At 43.8% G+C, this 24329-nt stretch overlaps 1 protein-coding gene and 1 long non-coding RNA gene across 3 annotated transcripts in view; one reads left to right on the top strand and one right to left on the bottom strand.

Moving 5' to 3' along the window:
- Window positions 1-3551, bottom strand: part of LOC121823087 (uncharacterized) — a 46313-nt gene extending 42762 nt beyond the window's left edge. Inside the window, exons 1-2 of the long non-coding RNA XR_013044971.1 lie at window positions 2922-3551; window positions 862-1043 (exon numbers count right to left, since the gene is read on the bottom strand). This is a non-coding gene — a long non-coding RNA (uncharacterized LOC121823087). The remainder of the gene's footprint in view (window positions 1-861; window positions 1044-2921) is intronic.
- Pdss2 (decaprenyl diphosphate synthase subunit 2) overlaps window positions 1-24329 on the top strand; it is a 248067-nt gene that overhangs the window by 182172 nt on the left and 41566 nt on the right. For both annotated transcript variants that reach the window (XR_006064394.2, XM_006982760.4), the window contains exons 5-6: window positions 8604-8777; window positions 9893-10024. Coding sequence is in view for 1 of the 2 variants with exons in the window: in XM_006982760.4 (XP_006982822.1) it covers window positions 8604-8777; window positions 9893-10024 (306 nt within the window). In the remaining variant the exon portion in view is untranslated. The remainder of the gene's footprint in view (window positions 1-8603; window positions 8778-9892; window positions 10025-24329) is intronic.

Below are 24329 nucleotides of genomic sequence, written 5' to 3'. Positions count from 1 at the left end.
TCTGAGTTTCTAAAACTCCTGATCAGAATAGTTTGTCCCAACAAATTCTGGCATCTCCCTGGCCCAGTAGGTTTGTGTTTGTTCAGTGACCATGGACCTAACCTTGAAGGACCTACCGCACAGCCACAGTAACAAATGGTCTCCCATGAGTAGAAACAAATGTTTTACCGCATGAGCAAAGCAACTCAAGAGTGTGCAACTCACTGACAAAAAGTGAGAGAGAAGCAGATTCTTACTAACACACCAGTGTCCACAGCCATCCCACCCGAGATGTCCATACTCGTGGGAACATACCACTAGTGCTGCTATCTCGGGCAACATCAACCCACTGTCAGTTATTTCAAACACCTTTACCCAGGCAAAGTTACAGTAGTCTAATTAAGATACCTCTGACGGTTATTCAGTATGTATAATGACATATTTTACCCCTTCCTAAAATAAAGGAAGTCCATCAAGAGTAAATATTCACTGAGTATATCATCTTTTTATATAAAATAAATCTTCAGTAAAGTCTTCATGTAGGGACAGGATGGTTCTACTCTCCCTTAATCCCAGCATTTGGAAGGCAAAAGTAGGCAGTCCTCTGTGAGTTCTAGGACACCAAGGCTATATATACAGAGAACCTATCGCAAACAAACAAATAAATAGATAAATATACAAACAAACTTTGTAAGGCTGGGCATTGCAACACAAGCCTAGAATCCTAGCACTTACATTGCTAAAGAAGAGAATAACAATTACAGGGCCACCCTAAACTATATAGTCAAAACACACACACACACACACACACACACACACACACACACACACACACACACACACACACACACTGAGGATATAAAAAAATGATAGTGTGTTTACCTGGCATACTGGAAGTCCTTGGTTCAATCCCCAGTACCACAAAGGGAAAAAGAAAACTTTCTGTCGCAGGGTATAGTGGCATATTTCCATATCCCAGCACCTGGGGTAGATGTGAGAAGATGCAGAGTTCAAGATCACCCTTGAACGTATGAAGTTGAGGGCCAATCTAGCCCACATGAAACCTGGCTCAAAATAAATATACAAATCAATAAATAAATAAGATTGCATGTGTGGAATTCTCAAAGAATAAATTTAAAATGTTTTTTAAACCTGCACATTCTGTGCTGCAGTAAGTATATCCTAATCTCTTATTCTGACTACATTCAGCCACTTCACACCCATTTTATATATCTGATGTTTAAAGAGACTGGTTTAGATGTGGGCTGTCATACCAGTTTCTTGACATTTTAAAATTATACCTTAATTTTCCTAGAGCTTATTTTCCTAGTATATACGTGACAATCTGGTAGAAATGAATAGACGGGTTTTGCTTCATTAATAACCAAATTCATAATAGGTAATAACTTGATGTTCAGGGAATAACATTTCTGATTAACTTAGGAGCAGAGTTATTAACTTATGGTCCAATTAAGTTATGGCAGTAGATTTCAGGGGACCATAAATTAATTGTTTCTGGTTATCTGAATAATCTTTTTCAGGGATTGTATGTTCCATGAATAATTTAAAAATATAAAAGTGATGAATAATAAGGAGTCTAAATCCCAGTAAGAAATATGTAATGAACAGAACTAAATCTTCCGTGGTTTCAGGCCCTGCAATTAGCCTTTTACATGTACACAATTACATATACACATATACAGTAATACACAGTTAAAATTAATATGTAATTTTAAAATACCAAGAAAATGGTATGGTAGCCACCTCTAATGTGTGTCGAAAGCTTTGTCTTCTGTGTGCAGATGTTTCTGTTTTTTCATCCCTGGACCATGAGCTTGTTGAGGACAAGCTGCTTATCAGTCTTCATATCTGGATTGCTTTGCAGAGATCTGGCCCATGATGCATAAGTGAATGTGTTACACAAACAACCAAAATTGATCAAGAGTCATAAATTGAGTGATTTTTTTCAAGTAACTGTTGTTGTTTTTTTAATGTATGCACCTACGTGTATGCATGTGTGTGTACTGTGTGTGTACCTGGTCCCGTGGAGATCAGAAAAGGACAGCAGGTTCCCCCTGACTGGAGTTACACACATTGGTGAGCTGCCATATGTGTGCTGAGGCAGGTTCTGCAAGGGCAACTAGTGCTCTTAACCACTACATCATTTCTCCTCAGTTAGCATCCTGTTTTGAGGTTCATCCCCGCATACCATGTATTAGTAGTTCTGCTGCAAGCCACAAAAAAATATACAAAGTGGGGTTTCACCTGATTATGACAAAGCTAATACCTGGAAGAAGCCAAGGGCCTTCCAGAGGTCAAGCTGAGGCTCAAGGAGCCTTGGTGATATTTGACATTTGACTATCAGCCGTTTCCTGCTATGAGTTTCTTGTGTGCTGTTGTAGCTTTTCCATCATTTACTGGGCACCATTTCCCCTCTACTAAAGGAATATTTAGATAACCTTGTTCACTGAAGCTATGCAGAGCCAGACCCCAGTTCAAGCCCCCTGTAATTATCGTTATTGGCAGCATCCGGCCAGGTCCATCCCCAGATGGAGGAAAGTACCTTATCAGAGATAGCTCTGTAGTCTCTAAGAACAGACTTAAGTGTCCAGACTACCTGTTTGAGAAGGCCTGGCGGATGTGCCAATTAAGCTTAACTACCTCCTTTCCCAAATGTTACCTCTAGTTCCAGATCTCCCTTCAACTATCACCAGAGGCATCCAGCTATACACAGGTTGCCTAGCAACTGAACACACCTTCCCCCACCCTGCAGAAAAAACGGCAGATAGCTTGAACAGATAGGAGCCACAGGAAAAAAGAAGACAGTTTTATTTTCTCCCATTGACCTAGCAACTTACAGATTTTTAACATTTTCTACCAATCATGTTTAAGATTATAGTTGAGCACATAAGATCCCTCTTCTTAGATATTACCCAAATTACCTTTAGTTAATTCATTAGTCACTTTCCTTTTGGGTTGCAAATGATAATTAACAATTACTGCCCCTCTGTGTGACTCTTATCATCCTCCGTTTGACCCTGGAAGCCTGACAATCACTGCCTGAGGAAACTCTTACCTGCCTTTATGACCACACAGGAATTCAAGCCTGGTGACCTTGCTCAACCAGGGGACTGCTATTGCCTGGGTTTATAGCTGGACTCTGGAGAGACTTGGGGGAATGGAGAGATGGAGAACGGAGAGGGACAAGGAGGATTTTGACCAGAGAGAACGTGTGGACGAGATGGAAGATGAGGAAGAGTCAGATGGGGAAGTACTAGCTGGGTAAGAATGAGATGAAAAGGACCTAGATGAGGCAGAATTAAGACAAGAGAATTAAGATAGAACTTAGAGGGAGCAGTAGATAAATATAGAGAGAAATTAGACAAGAAAGGAGCTAGGCACGAGAACAGAACTGAAGCTGTGTATAAAGGATGTTATCCCAGAGGAATTAAAGCAAGTGGACTACAGAGCTCGGTGTGCTGAGATTCTATTTCCTGAAAACAGTCCTCGCCGTCAGTAGTTCTCTCTCCTGAGCCCCTGGGATGTGTAAAAGGCTGGTCCGCTAATATCATACAAGATGTTCCATGTTAGTTGTAGCCTTTAGCTTTAAAATTAAAATTAACACACACATCACTACATAGTAAATTTAACTGATAAGCAGGATTCTAGTCACTTAACTAGAAGTTATTAAAAATTACATGATGCCTAAATGATTAAAAAATATGAAAGTGACTAGGAGTGACCTATGGCCAACTGTCAGAGAAACAGATATATAATCACTCACACAACTGGGGGAATTTAGCCTTGGATCAAACTGCAGCTGGGTAATATTTTTCAAAAGAAGCAGATATTTGTGGGAATATTTGAGAATATTCTTCAAAGTATATTTTATATTTATACTGGAGATATTCAGCTTAGTGGACAGAAAATCCCTTTGAAGAGAATATTATTTCAAAATTCCTACAAATATAAAAGTAATATTCAAGAAATAACTAAGTGTCCTGTGTAAGTGCGATGCAAGTCTCATGGGGGACATTTGGGGTAAGAATTGGGCCAAACACGTATTGCTTGTTAATCATAAGAGGGAAGGTTAACTGTTAGGATTTAGAGTTATTAGATTGTATGAGCAAACAAAAGGCACTAAATGATAATGATTTTGATTATTTATTTCAGCCAAGGTAGGAGGCACAAAGGAAACAGAGAGAGGGAATACCAAAGACGGAGAAGAGATTTGATGAATACACATTAAATACCTCACATGCTGTTGTAGGTGCTTGTATGTCCACCCAGCTTCGTGCCTGTGGGTCCCTTGAGGATGACTGCCATTCTTGCTTTCATGGACTTATACTCTGATGAAGGAGACAGACAATAAGTCCTTCACCAGAGGAGGTTGTGAGGAGTCTGACATGATCAAAGAGAAACTGTTTAAAGCAGAGGAAGGAGATGGGAAAGGCCAGAAAGAGAAGTAGATTGATGGGTAAAGGGAAGTGGAATGTTAAGCAGAGAACAGAAAGCAGTGAGGATCCAGCCGTGCACATATCCTACAGGCCGGTGTGATTCCAGCAGTGCACATAGCCTACAGGCCGGTGTGATTCCAGCAGTGCACATAGCCTATGGGCCGGTGTGATTCCAGCAGTACATGTAGCCTACAGGCCGGTGTGATTCCAGCAGTGCACATAGCCTACAGGCTGGTGTGATTCTGGATTCTGTTTTTAAACAGACATCACTCACTGCAGCAGCTAGATGATCAGAGACTGTGACCTTCTACTGGTTCCATTGTACGTGTGTGTAATGCATAAAATGACTTCTAGGTGTGTAATTCCTAGGTAGTGGAGCAAATACATTAGTGTAATTTTGATAGAAATGCAGAAATTTCCATCTAGTTTCCCCCTCCATCAGCCAAGTATGAGAAGCCACAAAATCAAGAAGGGGACAGAAATGTATCCCTTCTGGAGACTTCTGTAGGGAAATCCATGCCCTTGCCTATCCTAGTGTTTTTTTGTTTGTGTTTGTTTGTTTGTTTGTTTGTTTGTTTGTTTGTTTTGGAGGGTGGGGAGTTGGTTTTTCATGCAGTGTTTCTCTGCGTAGGTCTGGCTGTCCTGGAACTCACTCTGTAGACAAGACTGGCCTCGAACTTAGAGACCAGCATGCCTCTGCCTCCAAAGGCATGGGCCACCACTGCCCAGACCCTTTCCTAGTTTTAACCTTCATTGCTTGGCTCCTAGTGCTGTTTTACAGCCCTGATTCTGGTGCCTCTCTTACTAGGACGTGTAAATAAGGCGTGAGTGTGCATAACTGATCCAGCACTGGGGAGCTGAAGGCAGGGGAATCAGGAGCAAGCTCATCTGGCTGCATAGTGAGTTCAAGGTCTACCTAAACTGAGACCTTGCCTCAAACAGAGAAGACCCTGTTACAGACTGCCCACCAGTTAATCCTAAATTCCATCTGGTCCTTAAAGCCTGGGTGCTGTGCAAGGTGACCTGCACAGGTTCCAGGGATTTAGAAGGCTGACTTACCTGTGACAGGTGAGCAGAGCAGATCTTACTTTCATCTACATAGTTCTTTCTAGTAATGATACATTTACTGCGGGGTCCAACTCAACTCTTCTGTAAAATAGAGTGAACTTGGCATATGGTTTGGTGGTTGTCTGGACTTTCTGTTTTGTTCCATTATCTGTCTGTGCAAAAGACATATTTTTATTTTCCATTTTTAACTATGTGTGTATGTATACATATATTTGTATGTATGCATAGACACTCACATGTGGATCTATACATGCCCAAAGAGGCCAGAAGAGACTTGAATCCTTTGGAAGTGGAGTTAAAGGTGTTTGTGAGCCACCCAACATGGATGCTAGAGACTGAACTCAGGTCTTCTACAAGAGCTGGAAGTGCTCCCTGGAGCCATCTCTTCAACTCCAGTTTTTTGGTTTTTTAATTACTGAGTCTTGTTAACACCTCATTATCAGGTGGGGCTAGGTGAACTTCAATGTTCCTGTTTGCCATACCCCACTCCAGACTCACATAACGGTACATGGCCTTCTTTTCTCAAGATTGTCCTTGATGTTCTCCTTCCTTCTCTCCTTCTCCTTTTTTTTTTTTTTTGGTTTTTCGAGACAGGGTTTCTCTGTGTAGCTTTGCGCCTTACCTGGAACTCACTTGGTAGCCCAGGCTGGCCTCGAACTCACAGAGATCCGCCTGGCTCTGCCTCCCGAGTGCTGGGATTAAAGGCGTGCGCCACCACCGCCCGGCTTCTCCTTCTCCTTTTATTCCTGCCTTTACCCCTCTGTGGTCGTTTGCATAAGAATGGCCTCTGCGGTTTCTCAGAAAATTAGGAATCAAACTACCTCAAGACCCAGCCATCCCACTCTTGGGCATATACCCAAGGAATGCTGATACATACCATAAAGATACATGCTCAGCTATGTTCATAGCAGCACTATTTGTAATAGCCAGAACCTGGAAACAACCTAGATGCCCATCAACGGAAGAATGGATGAAAAAAATGTGGTACATATACACAATGGAGTACTACTCAGCAGAGAAAAACAATGAAAGCATGAAATTTGCAGGCAAATGGATGGAACTAGAAAAAAATCATCCTGAGTGAGGTAACCCAAACCCAGAAAGACAGTTATGGTATGTACTCACTCATTGGTGGATTCTAGATATAAAATGAACAATCAGACCACAACCCATAGAACCATAGAGGCTATATATATAGCATGGAGGTCCCTAGGACGACTGTGGCATATAATAAATTTCAGTTTTACTCAATTATTGAAAAAAAAATAGCCAAATGAATGGAAACACATGAACTATGAACCAAAGACTGAGGGGCTCCCAGCTGGATCAGGCCCTCTGAATAGGTGAGACAGTTGATTGGCTTGATCAGTTTGGGAGGCATCTAGGCAGTGGGACCAAGTCCTGTGCTCATTCCATGAGTTGGCTGTTTGAAACCAGGAACTTATGCAGGGACACTTGGCTCAGTCTGAGAGGAAGGGACTGGACCTCCCTGGACTGAGTTTACCAAGTCGATCACAGTCCTCGGGGGAGGACTTGTCCTGGAGGAGGTGGGAATGGAGGGTGGGCTGGGGGTAAGGGGAGGGCGTGGGAGGGGGGAGAATAGGGGAACCCATGGCTGATATGTAGAACTGAATGGTATTATAAAATAAAAAATATATATCAAAAAAAAAAAAAAAAAAAAGAATGGCCTCTGTATGCTCATTTATTTGAATGCTTAGTCACCAGGGAGTGGAACTGTTGAGAAGGAGTAGAAGGATTGGGGGTGTGGCCTAATCGGAGGAGGAAGTGTGTTGCTGGGGATGGGCTTTGAGGTTTCAAAGGCCTGTGCCCGGACCAGTGTCTCTCTTCAACTGCTGCAGATGGATCGGGATGTTAAAGCTCCCTACGGCTCCAGCACCGTGTCTGTCTGTTTCCTATCATCATGATCACGGACTGACACTCTAAAACTGTAAGCACGCTCCCAGTTTAAACACTTCCTCTGAGAGTTGCCTTGGTCATGGTGTCTCTTCACAGCAATAGAACAGTGACTGAGACACCCTTCCTTCTCCCGTCTGCCCTTCCTTGCTTTTGAAAGGAGAGGTTTCTTCTGGTTCACAGTGAAGGTCAGCTGGTAGTTATGTGGCACTGGCCAGGGAACGGAGCATGCATGTTGCTCCTCCTTTGTGGTGTTTAGAATCCACTTGCCTGTTTTCAGGACGGGATGGTGCTGTTAACTGCCCTGGACTAGCTTCCTGGGTCCCACTCACTTGAACATGATGCATCTTTATATTCACTCACTCACCTTCGTCCCATCAGGACCAAACGTATTCATAGCCTTTAATTCGTTGTATTGTTTGGGTTTGGGTTTTGAAACAGTCTCATGTGGTCCAGGCTGGCCTTGAACTCTAGGTCCTTCTGCCTCCCCAGGTATGTGACACCATGCTTAGCTCTCTGTTTTTAAATATATGTGTATATAGTAGAATAAAAGACCTTGTCTATAACACTTTCTGATTAGTTTTATAGTTGACTGTGTTATTGATTGTGCCCTCTGCTGGTATGTTCAAAAATCTTGTTTGTAGTAATTCTAGTTTTCCTGGTGTATGCTGTCTTCTTTATGCCCTTACTATTCCCATATGAGTTGAATGCAGCAGGATCCTCGTGTTTCAGAACACTCAGTGAGTGACATTCAAGAACTGACAGGCATCAATTTAGAGGCCTAAGCTTCTATACGTTTGTTTTAAATGATAGTATATATATTATAGAAGTTCTCAAGCTTAAAATTTACAGAAAGTGCTTTTACCCCAAATGAAACAGTCACCCAGTGTGCTGCTCTTGGTGCCTAGAGCCAGGGCTCAGCTTCTTAGTTCTCTCTTGTTGAGGAAGTGGGAGTGTTTGGAATTGTTCTTACTTTGTTTTTTGTTTTGTTTTTTTGTTTTTGTTTGTTTTTGTTTTCTTAAGATAGGTAGCGCTAGCTAGCCTGGAATTTACAGTCCTCCTGCCTTTTACTGGGATTGCAACTGTACACCACCCAGACCTGTCCAGCTCTTAAAGCTTTTATCTTTCAAAAACACAGTTACATTTATCTAAAGCCTTTTCATCTTGGCCTTTTTCCATTTTTAGGGCCATTCTATCACAGAGAATATTGGAATGTCGACCTGGAAGGAGCAGACTTTTCTGTCCCATTGTGCCTTGCTGGCGAAGAGCTGCCAGGCCGCAATGGAATTAGCGAAGCATGATGCTGAGGTCCAAGACATGGCATTTCAGTATGGGAAGCACATGGCCATGAGTCATAAGGTATCTTCTGCATACTGAAATATGATAAATGTACACAGAAAACTGCTGGCACTTAATAAGCTGCTTTTATATCTTGAAAAATGTTTATTGTATGTGTGAAATTGTCAGAGAGGGTGGTAGTTATTATATAAGCAGTATAATTGGCAAATACTATGTAATTTTGATGTTTATGTTTTCTTATTACCTGAAATAATTCTGAAATAACTCCTTCAAATTACTAAATAACATGTAATATCACCTCCACAGAATGGTAGACTATTTTTTATTTTTGCTATAGTTCCCTTCTAAATCTGTATGATAGACAAATTATGAAAAGTCCATAAAAATTGTACTGAATAAAATTGAAAGCTTTAATTTTAATATGTGATTTAATTTTTTTATCAACACTGGAGCATAATTTTATTAGAAAAAGTGAGAGCATTCCCAAGAGTAGGAGAGGCTAAAAGGGAGAAATACTTAATAACTCATTCTTTTCAAAGACATGTGAACTATAAAATACCACTAGACCCATTGCTTTGTGGTCCTCCATCCGACTTTAAATTTTTGGTTACCTGGTGCAGCCAGAGTTCCATAACAGAAAGACTCTGCCTCAGAAAACAGCATACTAATCCCAAAATTTCAGTCACATACTTTCAGATGTTACATAACTCATACAAGGCAGGAATACATACATGCTTGTGTGTGTGTGTGTATGTGTGTGTGTGTGTGTGTGTGTGTGCATATACGTGCATGTGTATCTATGTGTCTCTCTGTGTGTATATGTGTGTGTGTGTCATTTCCAGGTGAATTTTTCATATTTTTGTAAAACTTGGGTTTCTTTATAAACTGGTTGTATTTATTAAGTGTTTATTTAAGTCTCTACATTTCACTTAAAGGAGAAGGAGCTAAGGATGTAGCTCCATGGCAGAGTGACTGCTTACACACAGGTCCTACGCTCATCCCCAGAGGCACACACACTATGACAATGAAATTCTGAAGAATTTTAAAGATCGTTGCTAAGCCCTCCAGGATGCTGATGCTCATTAACTCCTGTTACGGTGCATGGAGACACTGTGACTGGTGCTTCCTGAACTGATCCATTGTACTCATGCCCCTCCCCTGACTGCTCCTTCTAGATCAATGCTGACCTCCAGCCCTTTATTAAAGACCAGACCAGTGACTCCACGACTTTGAACCTGAACTCAGCACCTGTAGTCTTACATCAAGAGCTTCTTGGAAGAGATTTGTGGATTAAGCAGATTGGAGAGGTAAGTTGAAATCACTCCTATTTTCAATACCCTTGGTGTGTAGTTGATCTTAGAAGACAATTCCTAATGCATGCTGGAAGCCCGTTTTCTTCACAGGTGGATCCCTTATAACCTCCATGTTTGCGCGGTAAACCATTCGTTGTAAGCTCGAGGCCACACTAGTGTATTTGCTTGACTGAATGCATGGATGCTGCAGTGCGGGACTGGTGCCTGTTGCGAATGCTAATTAACTTTGGGATTTTTCCTACTGGCTTTTGGGAATTGGACATGGTAGTAGCAGCACCCTTGAACTGACGGCAGTTTCCCATCTGTGGACTCCTGTGCACACTGCACAGGGGCAGGAGCTCCATCTGTCAGCTCCTGGGGTTATTTTAAAACAAACTTGGGCCTTGAACACCCATTCTGAGACCTTGTCAAAGCCAGAAGGGTCGGGAGCCTGCTGAAGTGGGAGGAGCAAAGGGCGTAGACGGGGGCTGGCACCGGAGAGGCCTGTCTGCTCTCTTAGTACAGAAACTGCTGCAGAAACTGGACACCTTTCCATCCAGAGTCCCGTGGGATTTATTTAACTTCGTGGTTGTGATTGGCAGTGTTGTGTAAGTCTGCGGATGTAAGAATGGTTACAGGCACAGCTGAGGGTGCAATAGGGGACTCTCAAAATGTTAGCAGCCAGCTTAAAGTCCCTCATACTCACCCGAGAAAGCAGGAAGCGTTCATTCTTAGGAAGCTGCCCAGCCCCACAGAAAAGGGTGGCAAAGGGGCAGTTTAGGGACCACTCAGTAAACATCCTGTATCCGTGAACAGTCCCCTACAAGGACCTGTCTCAGCTGCCTCACCGTGGAGAAGAATATGGAAGAGAGGACCACAGGGCATTGAGAAAATGCCCACCATTAAAGAGAGTCTAAACCAAACTGATGAAAGGAACTTAGAGGAACCAAGACAATTCAGACATTTTAGACACACTGTGATAGTACCCTTAGCACAATAGTAAGCCTAGAAACTAGACCAGGTCGTATATGAAAAAGGACAAACCCAGAACAAGAAATTGGATTATAAAACATAAAAATAATGCAGATTTATTTAGTAAGAAGCTTGTGGGGTTGGAGAGATAACTCAATGGTCAGGAGCACTTGTTGCTCTCTAGAGGACCCAGGTTCGTTTTCTATCACCCACTAGGTGACTCACAACTGTCTGTAACTCTAGTTCCAGGGGATCTGATGCCCTCTTCTGGCCTCTGGGGTCACCAGGCACACATGTAGTACACAGCCATACACACAAGCAAAGTACTTGTATAGAAAGTAAAAATGAATTAAAAATAAAACAAAACAAGCTTAGAATAGTCAAATAAGCTGCTGGGCATGGAGATGTGTCCCTATGTTCCCTGTGCTCATGATGATAAGGAAGGGGCATTGTGAGATCCAAGATCTACAGAGACTCAGGAACCATACTTTCCCTGTCCTTGTTCTTGAGAGTATGGACTGTATTCCATCAAGATAAATACAGGGTTGAAGACATGGCTCAGTGGTGTTCGGAAAACCCTGGGTTCAGCCTCAGCATCATTAAAAAACAATAAAGTCAGTCGAGCGGTGGTGGCACATGCTTTTAATCCCAGCACTCGGGAGGCAGAGGCAAGTGGATCTCTGTGAGTTCGAGGACAGCCTGGTCTACAAAGTGAGTTCCAGGACAGCCAGGGCAGTTACACAGAAAAGCCCTGTCTTGAAAAACCAATAAATAAATTAATTAATTAATTAATGAAATGAAATAAAGTCCAAAAAGTAGGTCATTAGTCGCAGACATAAACAATAATAAGGCCTACAATAGCAGCACATACCATACGTCAAGTTTTCTTCCAATTAAGAGTGAGGCACAGAGAGATTAAGTAATTATTGAGGTGTCACACAGCAACCAAGTTGTATATCCAGTATTCAAGCCCAAACAGTTCAGCTGCAGAGTCAGTCTGAATCCCTGAGTACCATGCTTCCCTATGTGTCATGCTGTCAAGTCTTGGGCTGATGGCTGTGTATGCAAGCTTCACTGAGACAAGAGGACAGAGAGCTCCAGGAGAAACTCCTCTCTTGTTTAAAGTGTGTGTGTGTGTGTGTGTGTGTGTGTGTGTGTGTGTGTGTGTGTGTGTACTCATGAGTGTGAGGGTGTTGGTGTATGGCAGTGACTGCACACATGCCACAGACCACATGTGGAGGGAGGTGAAAGGACAACCTCAGATGTCAGTCCTTGCTCCCAGTATGTGTGAGGCAGGCCTTTTGTTGTTCACCATGGGCTCCTAGGCCTTTCCTGTCTCTGCTTCCCATCTCCCCACCGGAGCGCTTTGATAACAGACCACATTCCTGCATCTAGCCTTCCTGTGGTTCTCGGGGTCCAAACACTTGCTGAGCCTTCTGCCCTGCCTCGCTGAGAGCAGAGACTGGGATTGATAAGTTACCTGATATCCTCAGCCATGTTGAGAGTTATAGACGGCCAGGCGTGGTGGTTCCCACCTGTATCCCCAGCATTTGTTGGCGAGAGCAGGAGGATTTGGAGTTCAAGGTCATTCTCAGCTATGTTATCCAATTTGAGGCCAGCCTGGGCTACATGAGACCCTGTCTGAAAAAATAAAAATAAAAATTAGGGGTTAGAAAGATGGTCCAGTGCTTACGAGCATGTGCTAACATTGAAGGACACCCCAGTCCAGTTCCCAGCAGCCTCGTGGGCTCACACCATCTAGCCCCAAAGGCCCACAGGGAATCGAGGCAAGAAGTCAAAGACCTCCCTCACCTTTCTATTCAAGAGTGTCTAGCCAAGAAGTGGTGGTACATGCCTTTAATCCCAGCACTCTGGAGGCAGAGCAGGGGGATCTCTGAGAGTTCAAGACCAGCCTGGTCTACAGAGCCAGTTCTAGGACAGCCGAGACTGCACAGGTAAACCCTATCTCAAAGACTCCCCTTTCCCAAAATAGAGTGTCCAAGAAATTGAGTGGCAGAATGTGCGAAGCCTGGAATCCCAGTTTCTCAGAAGGCTAAAGCAGGCAGATTCCAAGTTCAAGGCCTGCCTGAGCTAGAGAGAATTCAAGGCCACGCTGAGCAATTTAGTGAGGTCCTATCTCAAAATAGAAAGGAGAAATAGGATAGGCCGGGTGAGTTTGGTTTTAAAGGGCTGTCTTGAGTGTGTGCGACCCACAATCTAGGTTCAATCCCCAGAACTACACAACAGTAAAAAAACAGCCACACTGAATACATGGAATAAAATGAAGCAATTATTAGTCTGTCTGTAGAGAAAAATTAAAAATGCATAAGAAAGGAAGTGTAATTACAATGTTCCATATGGCTTCAAGACTAATATTTATATAGCATAAAAATTTAAGTCCTGAATATTTTATAAGAAATGGATTTTGTTTATGAAATGATGCAAATACCATTTAGAGTTAGGAAACATTTCCAATTTTTATTCAAAAATTATTAATCAAATTTGTAAAAGTAGATTAATTGAGCCAAAATGAGAATGAAAAGCATTCGGGAGACATCATGCCAAGTTCCACAGAACACACATGATGTGGAAAGCTCAGTCAGCCCACACTGTGCCAGATCTGGTGCCATTCTTGCTTGCCTTCTTCACCGAGCTCTTCCTCAGGTTTGCCTTTCTCTTCTAATTTGCTGAGACTTGGCTCTGCATTCAGGAGTTTTCTTCAGCCCTCTTCCAGCTTTAGCCTAGCGATAAGCGCCTAGCTCAGGTGAATGCCTACAAGGACTATGGTGTGGGTGCCTTCTCACCCTGCTCTGGATATTAGTGTCGCATTTCTTCTTCTCGGTATCTGAACTACCCTGCCATTTGCTGGCCTTTGCAGTGTCTTTGGACCCCCTCAATGGCACCGTCCTTACCGGTAGGAAGGGAGCAGGTGTCTACTGTAGCAGTTCCCCGGGGAATGGGAAAGACACATGGCCTTCCCGCATACGGAGGGCCTTGGAGAGGCTTTTGTGGGGTTTGCTGCAGTCCAAAGCCACAAAGGGGTTGAACTTCTCATCATCTAGCACCAGTTAGAATATGGACTAACCAAAAAGTATGATTGAGTAGGAGGAAGGTAGCCGGGAAGTGTAAGATTTAATATTTCTTTCATGTATCAATGGATAATGTCTAAAATTTTAAAATCAGGAAAGAAATTTGAAAATAGAAGAAAAGACTAAAGAGAAGGTCTTCAGGGTGCTGGGCCTTTCTTTCTTTTTAAGAGTTTTATACTGCATGACTTTTAAATACTATTCTATTTGTTTTTGTTTTAAAACTATAATTTAATTTCACTTCTAGGCCTCAGTCATAAGAAAGCTTTCAGAGATGTGGGCAAAACATACTAAAATATTAATTGTAAAAGGAAGAAAATTGAAATTGACCCATTTACAAATTTGTGAGATGGGTTCGGTGGCTTATCCCTGAAATCCCAGGGTAGAATCAAGAGGATCAGGAGTTCATGGTCATCCCCAGCTTCATGAGACCCTGTTTCAAAACAAACAAACACATGAAAAAGTATGAGCCAATGAACTATCACACAGCTGAGGTTGTATATGAGGTTATTTTGGCAGCTGAACTGAATATATATATACATACATACATATATATATACATACACACACATACATACATACATACATACAGATGGTGCTACTAACTTACTAACTCTAATTGGGTTGCATTAGAATACATTGCAGATTTACATTTTGGTTGAAAGATATACTGAATAAGTTAAAGGAAAGCTAACAGCTCTCCTTTAGAGTTAGAGATATTTATGAAGGCATAACATAGATATGGATTTTAGGGGAAGGCATCTTAGCACTCGGGGTTTTTTGCAGACATACATAGTTGTAAATCTACACAAGAGTAGCCTAGGAAAACCCAAACAGTTGGTAAAATTTCCTAAAACCTAAGTCATTGTCCCCAGACTGATTTTATATTTAAAGGGAACCGATTTGGAAAAGCATGTCTCCTGAGCATCGACTCGATTCAAATGGCCCTGCTGTAGAGGCCGGTAAGCACTGAGGATGATGCTATAAGCAATTTCCACCCTCTGCCCCAGGTGCCTAGTAGACCCTTGCAAGTCCTCATCCCCTGGGAAACACTGGTTTGTTGGCCAGCCACTAGCTTTCCTGTCTGAGTAGTGAAGGGGTCCTCGGGAAAGAGAAAAGAGACTCACTCACTTAGAGCAATTAGTTTCTGATTATGTGGGGACCTCCTTCTTCAGATTAAAAATGCTTTCCTTGAGTTATCTTAGTCACCTAGATTGCAGTTACATGTTTGTGTGACCCTCAGTAAGATAATGATCTGGTTCCGTGAATGCCTCTTAGTACACACAATCTGTCATTTAAGACTCTAAATCCCAAAGAGGGTTACTTGATAAACTCCAGTGTGTTCAGTGATTTACCCTTCCATTATTTCTGTGATCCTGTCTCCCTCCAATTTTGAATTTGACTGTTAAGATCCTTAAGAGTAATAGCAAATTCATTTATTAATTACCACTAATCCTGGAACAGGTACTTGGAGTAGTTACCCATTTGTCCAAAAGTGTGTATGTGTGTGCACATTTGGTTGTCTCTGGGTAAGGCTGTTTGGTGGCAGCCTGTTTTGTCAAATAAAGTCAAACAGGTATAAGCAAAGTGCCCATGGAGGATGGGAGTTAGAAGGCCTAGGTTCTGATTTGGCCTCTGCAGCATTGTGTAACTGGAATCACATTCTCTCATATCCTTTTTATTATTTTCTGTAAATTTATAGCATTGAACTGGGTGATTTCTAAAGTATGTTTAGTTCTCCAGTGAATCTGAAACACAGATTTCTTAAGAGAATCAATACAAGAAAAAGATAGATCTCTGTTAACACTTACACCAGGACTGGTGGGTGAGGCGGCTGACGCCTGCTGCCAAGCCTGAGGACCTGGGCACAGTCAGGGTGGGAGAAGAAAGCACTCCCATACCCTGTCTTCTTACCACCACACATGATGTGCCCTCCCTCGAAAATAATAGGAATGTAAAAATAATGCAGTCCAAAGCCAGCTGTGATGGCACATGCCTTTCCCAGCACTCAGGAGACAGAGGTAAATGGTCTCTGAGCTCAAAGCCAGCCTGGTGTATAGAGTTCCCGTCCAGGGTCCAGGGAGAGCCACAGAGCAATAACACTGTCTCAGAAGAGGACCGGGGGGGGGGGGGGGGCAGGATGACCCATGAGCTGAGAGCACTTGTTGCTCTTGCTGAGGACCCAGGTGTGGTTCCCTCACCTCCATAATGATTCAGTCTGTAACTCTGGGTCCAGGGAACCTAACACCCCTTCAGTCTGCTGCCGGCGTTAGCCACAAAGGATGCACTCATCCACATACAATAAATAAATCTAGAAGAAATGCTTTTGGAAACAAAATCTTGTTCCTGATGCTGGGAGACCCATGTGATATCTCCTTACCACATGTAGAGTTACTTTCTGCTCTGCTCCAGCAGGCTTGATTTTCTGTGTAGGGAGGGAGGACTATTGACCGGCTACGGAAGCGAGAAGATGACTTTCTCTTCAGCATGGGGAAGCTAGAGCACCACCTTGGAATTTTTGTAGCAGGCATTGCCTCCCTCCAAGCCCTCCTGCAGCCGTCTTGATTAGATGCTGTACTGCCAGTCCCTGAGGCATGAGCACATACATCCTTACTCAGGAGAGATTTCGGAACGAAACCCGGGCCCCATAACAGCTGGATGTCTGTTGAGCATTGTCTCCATACTGAATTCAACAGATCCCTCACTATCTTAATTTTAAATTTAAATTGGTAGCTGCTGAAAAATAATGATCAGGTGAAAATACAGTTAGTGAATGGGTGATTCACCTGGGGAGGTAAGTCATTACTCAGTTTTCATTTTGACTCTTATAAAAGACTGTATCCTTCAGAGAACAGCAATGTCCCGGCTCTCTCGGGGCATCCAGGGGCTATTGCAGGTCAGCAAGCTTTATTTTTAATGATCCCACTAGTTTTCTGCTGCCATTATAAGTCACCTGAAGAAATAAGAATTATGATTATATTCTTGGCTGTTCCTGAAAGTACTGAAATGTCACTTAGGCTTGCAACATTCTGACACTGTCATAACTAGCCATAAAATACCTTAAGCGTATTACACATTACCGTTGCTGAGCTGTAACTCACTGTCCCTGGATATTCTCTGTTACTTTTTATTCAAAAAAGAAAACAAAGACCGCCAGATAAGTTCGCTGTGCATGAAAATACATGCAGTTTCTTAAATTAAGGCGATACACAGTAGGAGCGCTCATTAGTTGCATATGTGAAATTCTCCTAGTTTTTAAAGATAATTTGAATCATTTCTTGTTGTGGGGAAGAGCATGTGTATGATTGATTGAGACAGGGTCTGATGGATCCTAGCCTAGCTCCTGAAATGATCTTGAATTCCTGAAGTCTTTCCTCCACCTCCCAAGTGCTAGGATACAGGTAAGGCCATCATGCCTGCGTCATTCTGAGGCATTTCTAAGGAAGTAATGTTGTGAGCATTTGAAAGAACTAAATGGAGTGACTGCAGATTATGACATAAGTCTGGATATCTTCTGAATTAAAATAGATTATGACATAAGTCTGGATATCTTCTGAATTAAAATATTCCTTAAGTAATCCCACCATGGGCTAGAGATGTAGCTCAGTTGTTAAGGTAAATGTCCAACACCCTGGGTTCAGTTCCCAGCATCATATAAAACTTAGCATGGTGGTGCACATCTTCAATCCTAGCACTCAGGAAGTGTGGATAGGAGGATCACAAGTCAAAGGTCATCCTTAGCTACCTAGGATATTTGAGGCCAGCTTGAGCTACTTGAGACCCTGTCCCAAAACCACATAAATAAATTGTGATAAGAAGAACCCCAGCACACAGGAGACAGAGGGAGGCAGATTTTTAGTTAGAGGCCAGCCTGGCTACATATCAAGAACCTGTCTTGGGCTGGAGAGATGGCTCAGCAGTTAAGAGCACTGACTGATCTTCCAGAGGACCTGGGTTCAATTCCCAGCACCCACATGTCGGCTCATAACCATCTATAACTCCAGTTCCAAGGGATCCAATGCCTTCTTCTGACTTCTATAGGTGCCAGACACACATATGGCACACAGACATACATACAGCCAAAACATACATCATACACATAAAATAAAAAATGAAAAGTATGTTTTAAAAAAGACCCTGTCTCCAACAAATGACCACAACTATTGTGTGTGTATGTGTGTGTGTATATGTGTGTGTGTGTATATGTGTGTGTGTGTGTGTATATATATATGTGTGTGTGTGTGTGTGTGTGTGTGTGTGTGTATGCATGTGTGTTCATATGTTGTACTGACAGAGAATGAAGAGACTGACTACAGAGGGTGCAGCAGTAATTTGCCTTGAGGTCTTGGTTTTATTGAGGTGGTAGGAGAAATGTACTGAGATTGTAATGTACAGATGTGTGAATATCATGTAATTAATGCCGGGGGAAGGGTGGACAGGCGTTGGGAATGGTGGCGTGTGACCTAGCTCCTGAAGAAGGGCTTGATTCTGAAGATGGGAATGGTTACATCGATGGGATTGGAGGGACGAGCAGATGCTAGAGACCAGGTAAGACACTCGGAGGACCCTGCCGATGGTGCCGCGTCTGAAGCAGGGGACTGTCAGTGAGAATGGGGAGTTAAGTTCAAGGAGAACTGTGTCAGAGCTAGAACTATAAGCTCAGAAGAGTAGAGGAGCTGGCAGGTGTGGGCTGGGAGAGGCAGTCGGAGGCAAGCAGGGTGCCAAGATTGGGTAAGAAGAAGAGGAACATAAATGGAAAAGCCAGTCTGTTAGAGTCTCAACATAGTGAGCTTGAGGTGCGCCCTACAGGTTGACGGCCATTGTCTCGGGGCCTTCTACAGCAAAACCACCTCTGGTTAGCCTGGCTTCTTGCTCGTGGCTGTTCTGAAGCAGCAGTAGATTTTTGTTTGTTTGTTTTCTCCTGGTCAAACTGGGCAACTTTAAGTTCATGTCTCCCCCAGATTCTCCAAAAGCATAGGAAATCAGATTGCAAAGGATAATTAAGACCTCGAAGCAGAGAGATTTATTAAATAAAAAACACCAGCCCCTTCCTTCTCTTTTAAGAGTTGGTCACCATAGTTGTCCATGTGTATGTATTGCTCCCTCACTTCCCAGTGGGCCGAAGGAGGAGACTGAAGAACTACTTCTGCCAGCTTTGACATGTCCCTCCCTTCCCAAATGGAGAGCTGGTACAATCTGATAAGTTTTAGGCCTCCTGAAGGCTTCTCCCCAGTTGTAACAAACCAAATCAGCCCAAATTGGAAAGGCCAGGTTTAATGGGTAAAGCACTCCTGGGCGATTCCCTGGCCCTGCAGAGAGGAGACAGGGACAGGAGATCACAAGAACCACAAGTCTGTTTTCTGGGATGCCATTTATATATTCCCCTTGGGAGTGGCCTTGAGCCTCTCTGAGGGAGGAGCTGTGTTTGGCGGGCTTTGAAGGGGCAGGTTTAGGGAAAGAAATGGGGAGAGAGGAGTCGAGGTGGATCTTCCACCAGACCCCTTCCAAACACAGTCCGGTGTCTAGCAATCCTCTGAGGATGACTTCCTTGTCAGATGCCTCCTGTGCTGTATCACTGATAGACAAGAATGGTTCAGATGGCATGCAGAGCCTTCCTCTGTGTTCTGCTGCTTCCCGGGCTTTGTAACTGGACAGCCTGGCCGCAGGAAGCCTGCTTCTGCTTAGCCAGAATTGTGAGCTGCTCTAACTTCAGGGCAAGTGGATCTGGTCTATTCTGTCTCTCACTGTAGGCAAACCATTCTGGAGGAGGGTGGAGATGTGCTTCCCCGTTTGCCCTTTGCCCTCCGGAACCTCCTTTTTAGATGTGCACTATACTTCCCCTCTCGGGGCCTCTCAGTGCAGACGCCCCAGGAATGGTTTTCAGGAAGATCTGTTTTCTCCGTGCAGGGCATGGGAGTACACACCTGGAATCCCAGCTCAGGAGGCTGAGGCAGGAGGGTTGCTACAAGTTTGAGGTTCAGCCTGGGCTACAAAGGGAGACCTTGTCTCAAAAAGCAAAACAAATTCTTTTTTGCTTTCTATAAAGGACCCAGTGGTCATTGATACTTCTACCAGTATAAAAGCAGAAAACTTTTTAAAACATGTCATTCTTATAGCCAAACAAGGGTGTAGTGATTGATCTTGATTGTTGACTTAATGGGATTTAGACTCATCATGGAAACAAACCTCTGGGCATGTCTATGAGGGTGTTGCTAGATTAGACTGTGGAATGACCCACCCAGCTGTGCAAGGCAACAGTCCTGGGCCCAGCATTCATCTCTCTTCTTCCTGACTGTGCTATGGAATAATGCTTTTGTACACTGGTTTAATAAAATGATGATTGGCCAGTAGCCAGGCAGGAAGTATAGGTGAGATAAGCAGACAAGGAAAAGTCTGGGAAGAGGAAGGCTGAGAGTAGACGCCAGCCCACCATCCAGGGAGCAGCGTGTAATGGCACACAGGTAAATCCATGGAACATGTGGCAACATATAGATAAACAAAAATGGGCTGAGTTTAAATATAAGAGCTAGTCAGTGGTAGGCCTGAGCTAATGGCTGAGCAGTTTTAATTAATATAAGCCTCTGTGTGTTCATTTGGGTCTGAGCGGCTGCGGGACTGCGGGACCGAGGAAGCTGGGCAGGACCAGGAAAACTTCAGCTACATGACTGCCTCCCTTCCCCATCATGGGGGCACTGTGCTCCCTCACACTGAGCCAAAACAACCCTTTCTCCTTACCTTGTTTTTGTTAGGAGTTTTGTGATAGTGAAGAGAGAGTGACTAATATAAAGAGTCATCAGTGGACAGTTCAAATAATTGATGGTTCTCTGGAGGCAGAGACAGGAGCATCACAAGTCTGAAGTCAGCCTGGGCTACAGAGTGAGACCCTTCCTGGATGGATGGATGGATGGATGGATGGATGGATGGATGGATGGATGGATGGATGGATGGATGGGTGGGTGGGTGGGTGGGTGGGTGGGTGGGTGGATGGATGGATGGATGGATGGATGGATGGGTGGATGGGTGGGTGGATGAGTGGATGAGTGGATGAGTGGATGGTTGGTTGTATGGTGAGTAAAGAAGCAAACAGAGCCTACATACAACTTATTAAACCCATAGGGGAGCAGTGGACATGCTTAGCATCAATACTACAGAGACAGGCTAATAGGTAACGTCATTATGTGGGGAGAAGTCATGTGTGTAATTATCTTGCCTACTGACCACTGTAGGAAAAGAATGAAACATAAAACTGTAGTAACGTGAGGGTTGGGGAGATGGCTCGGCAGTTAGAGGACTTGCTGTCTTACATAGAGCTCCCAGTGAGCCCTCCTCACCCACATGGCAGCTCAAAACCATCCGTGTTGCCAGTTCTAGGGGACCCGCCTCCCTACCTGGCCAACATAGGCACCATACATTTGAGTACATATATACACCACACGCATAAAAATAAAATTTAATACATCTATATATAAGTATGGCATATATAAATATCATGTATAATGAATGACGGACTTATTGATGTGAAGATGGCTTTGTGGTTACGCAGGGAATGCTGTGTTCTTAGAAGGTAAATGCTGAACTCTTAAGATGAACATCAGGGGCTGGAGAGGTTTTTTGGTTTTGTTTGTTTGTTTGTTTTCTTTTTGTTTGCTTGTTTTGTTTTCTTTTCTTTTAAGTTCTGGCCCTCTAGAGGCTAGGAAACACAGAGAACAAAAAGGACCTTGAAAAGTTTGTCACATGGTGACTTCCATCTTGGTGAGGTCACCAGCCAAGATGGCTGCCCTGAAGAGATTCTTGGCATTAGGAGTATACTGTCTGCTTTTGCAGAGGTCTAGGTCAGTCACCAGCACCTCCGTCAGCAGCTTACAGTGGCCTGTAACTTCAGTTCCAGGGGGACCTGACACCCTCTTCTGGCCTGTGTGGGTACTGCACTGATGTGGTACATATACATAGTTTTAAAAGAGGTGAGCAACAGAGTATAGTTTTTGTAGGGCGAGACTGTTCAAACTGTGTGTAGCTCAGCTTGTCCTTGAACTTACAACACTCTTGTTTTAATGACCACACACAACATAGTAACTGTAACTTAATCCCGAATAGCAAATGATCACCTAGAGAAAGAGAACATTCAAAGGTAGCGAGTGTGTAGTAACTTAGGAAAGATGGGTGAGTGGCAACAGAAAGGTTGGGGGTGCTGGAGGCGGAGCTGAGTGCAGAGCACTCGCCTAGCTCGAGGGGGCCCTAGGTTGTATCCTCATCAATATAGGAGAAAAAGGTTAGAGGAAAGGAGATAGTTTTTCCTGGAGATTTAAAAAGACACCCTTTGGGCCAGGGATGTGGCTTGGTTAGTTTGCCTGTCACACATGAAGCCCTGGGTCCAATCCCCAGCACGACAGGCCTGGAATACCAGCAGCTGAAAAGCTATAAGAGGATTGCTGTGAGTTCAAGGCCAGCCTAAGACACAAAGTAAGACATAACGGATAACATTTGGGGGAAATAGCCTGATCGGTAGAGATGACCAGTCTCTTGCAATCCTCTCCTCTCCCACAGTGGAACATTCATTTTTGTACCTTTAGAAAAAAAGATGTCCCAATCTGCAGCTTCAACGTGTAGACAATAATAGTTGGAAATTGGGAACAGTTCATTTATGTCATCTAATCCTTTGTTACCTGACTTACAGAAAGCACATGTCCATACTGTGTGTCCATTTCTTACCAACAGGCATCTGTCTGCCGTGGTCCACATGCACCTGAGTATAACCCTTTGGAATGAATCCCTTCCCGCACCCCCTGATCAGAGCCTGGTCTGGGGGTGCTTTTGTAGGCAACATTGTTTTACAGTGTTCCCCAAGGCTGTCTGAGGAGCTCTGTGCCGGGAGCACTGGAGCATGCTCTTGTCTGTTTTCATATTTTTACAAGATAAAACAAGGTTCAAACCCCACATTCTCTGTCAGCTGCTAACGACTGGGAAAAGTTACTTTCTTAGCTCCTGACCTGGACTGAAAAGGCACCCGCAGGAGGCAGAGAGATGAGTGAGCCCCTTCTGAAGACCCTCCTAATGAAGCCCCCTGGGATCGTCAGTCGAGGCAGAATTCACAGGGGGGAGAGATGAATGCTGTGGCGGGGGGGAGGTGCAGGGGGCCCTGATCACAGCCTTGTTTTGCGTTCGCGTGTTTCGGGCCCCGAACAGTGAGAAAGTTATCTTAACAATATCTTGCTCTGCTGGAGATGCACATGACAAGTGGCAGATGCCAGAGAAGGGGGAAGTTACAGCAGTGCGTTCTCCTCAGGACCTAGGGAGTCCCTGTAGCTGTTCTCCTGGTAACACTGACGCAAAAAGCAGCATAATCAGAGAGGATGCTAGACGTACAGCAGGCCAGTGGTCTCGGACAAATCAGTCTCTCAGAGAGAGAACTGGAATCTCTGCTTTTCATAATCTACCTGGGTGATTCTAAAACCACCAGCCTGGAATCTGAGAGAGCCCAGAATTTGGGAACTTCTGATCTGTCCAGTATTCTTTTTTTTTTAATTTTTATATTTATTTATGTGCGTGTGTGTGTGTGTGTGTGTGTGTGCACGTGTGCACACCACAAGCATGCACATATATGATTTCGGTGGGGGCCCGCAGGTGCAGGTCAGAGGACAACTCCTGGGAGTTGTCTGTCTCATTGCACCATTCCAGGGATGGAATTCAAGACGTCAGGCTTGGCAGCAAGCACCCTACCCACTGACCCATCCCACCACCCTGGTCTAGCATTCTTCATAAATGAACAAACAAAAGTGTAAGCCTATATTGTAAAACAATTCTAAATCCAGTCAAGGCCTAGAAGCCATTTCTGTCTCCCAACATGTCCATCTTCCAAAGAAGTCACAGGTCCTCTAGAGTGATCGTAGTTAAGACCTCAGAGTTTTTACTGTCCTCAGGAAACAGCCTCCCACCCCAGGCTGGGTGATGCATGTGGAAGTCTCTGTGGTCGCCTCATTACATGCCAGTCTCTTTGCTCGTGTGTGTGTGTGTGTGTGTGTGTGTGTGTCCCCGCATTCAAGTGGCAGGCAGGAGACAAGTTGAGGGAGTTGGTCCTTTCCTTCCACTGTGCGGGTCCCAGGGATCAAACTCTGGTCACCAAGCTCAGTGACAAGTGTCTTTATGCACTGAGCCATGTTGCCATCCCCATCCCTACACACACACACACACACACACACACACACACACACACACACACACACACAGTCGGTTCCTTCCCTTCATCATGCAGCTTCTGGAGACTG

Source organism: Peromyscus maniculatus, chromosome 16 (assembly GCF_049852395.1).
Source record: "Peromyscus maniculatus bairdii isolate BWxNUB_F1_BW_parent chromosome 16, HU_Pman_BW_mat_3.1, whole genome shotgun sequence".
Taxonomy (NCBI): Eukaryota; Metazoa; Chordata; class Mammalia; order Rodentia; family Cricetidae; genus Peromyscus; species Peromyscus maniculatus.
The sequence above is the reverse complement of the archived record's forward strand: the minus strand, read 5'-3'. Positions and strand labels throughout refer to the sequence as shown.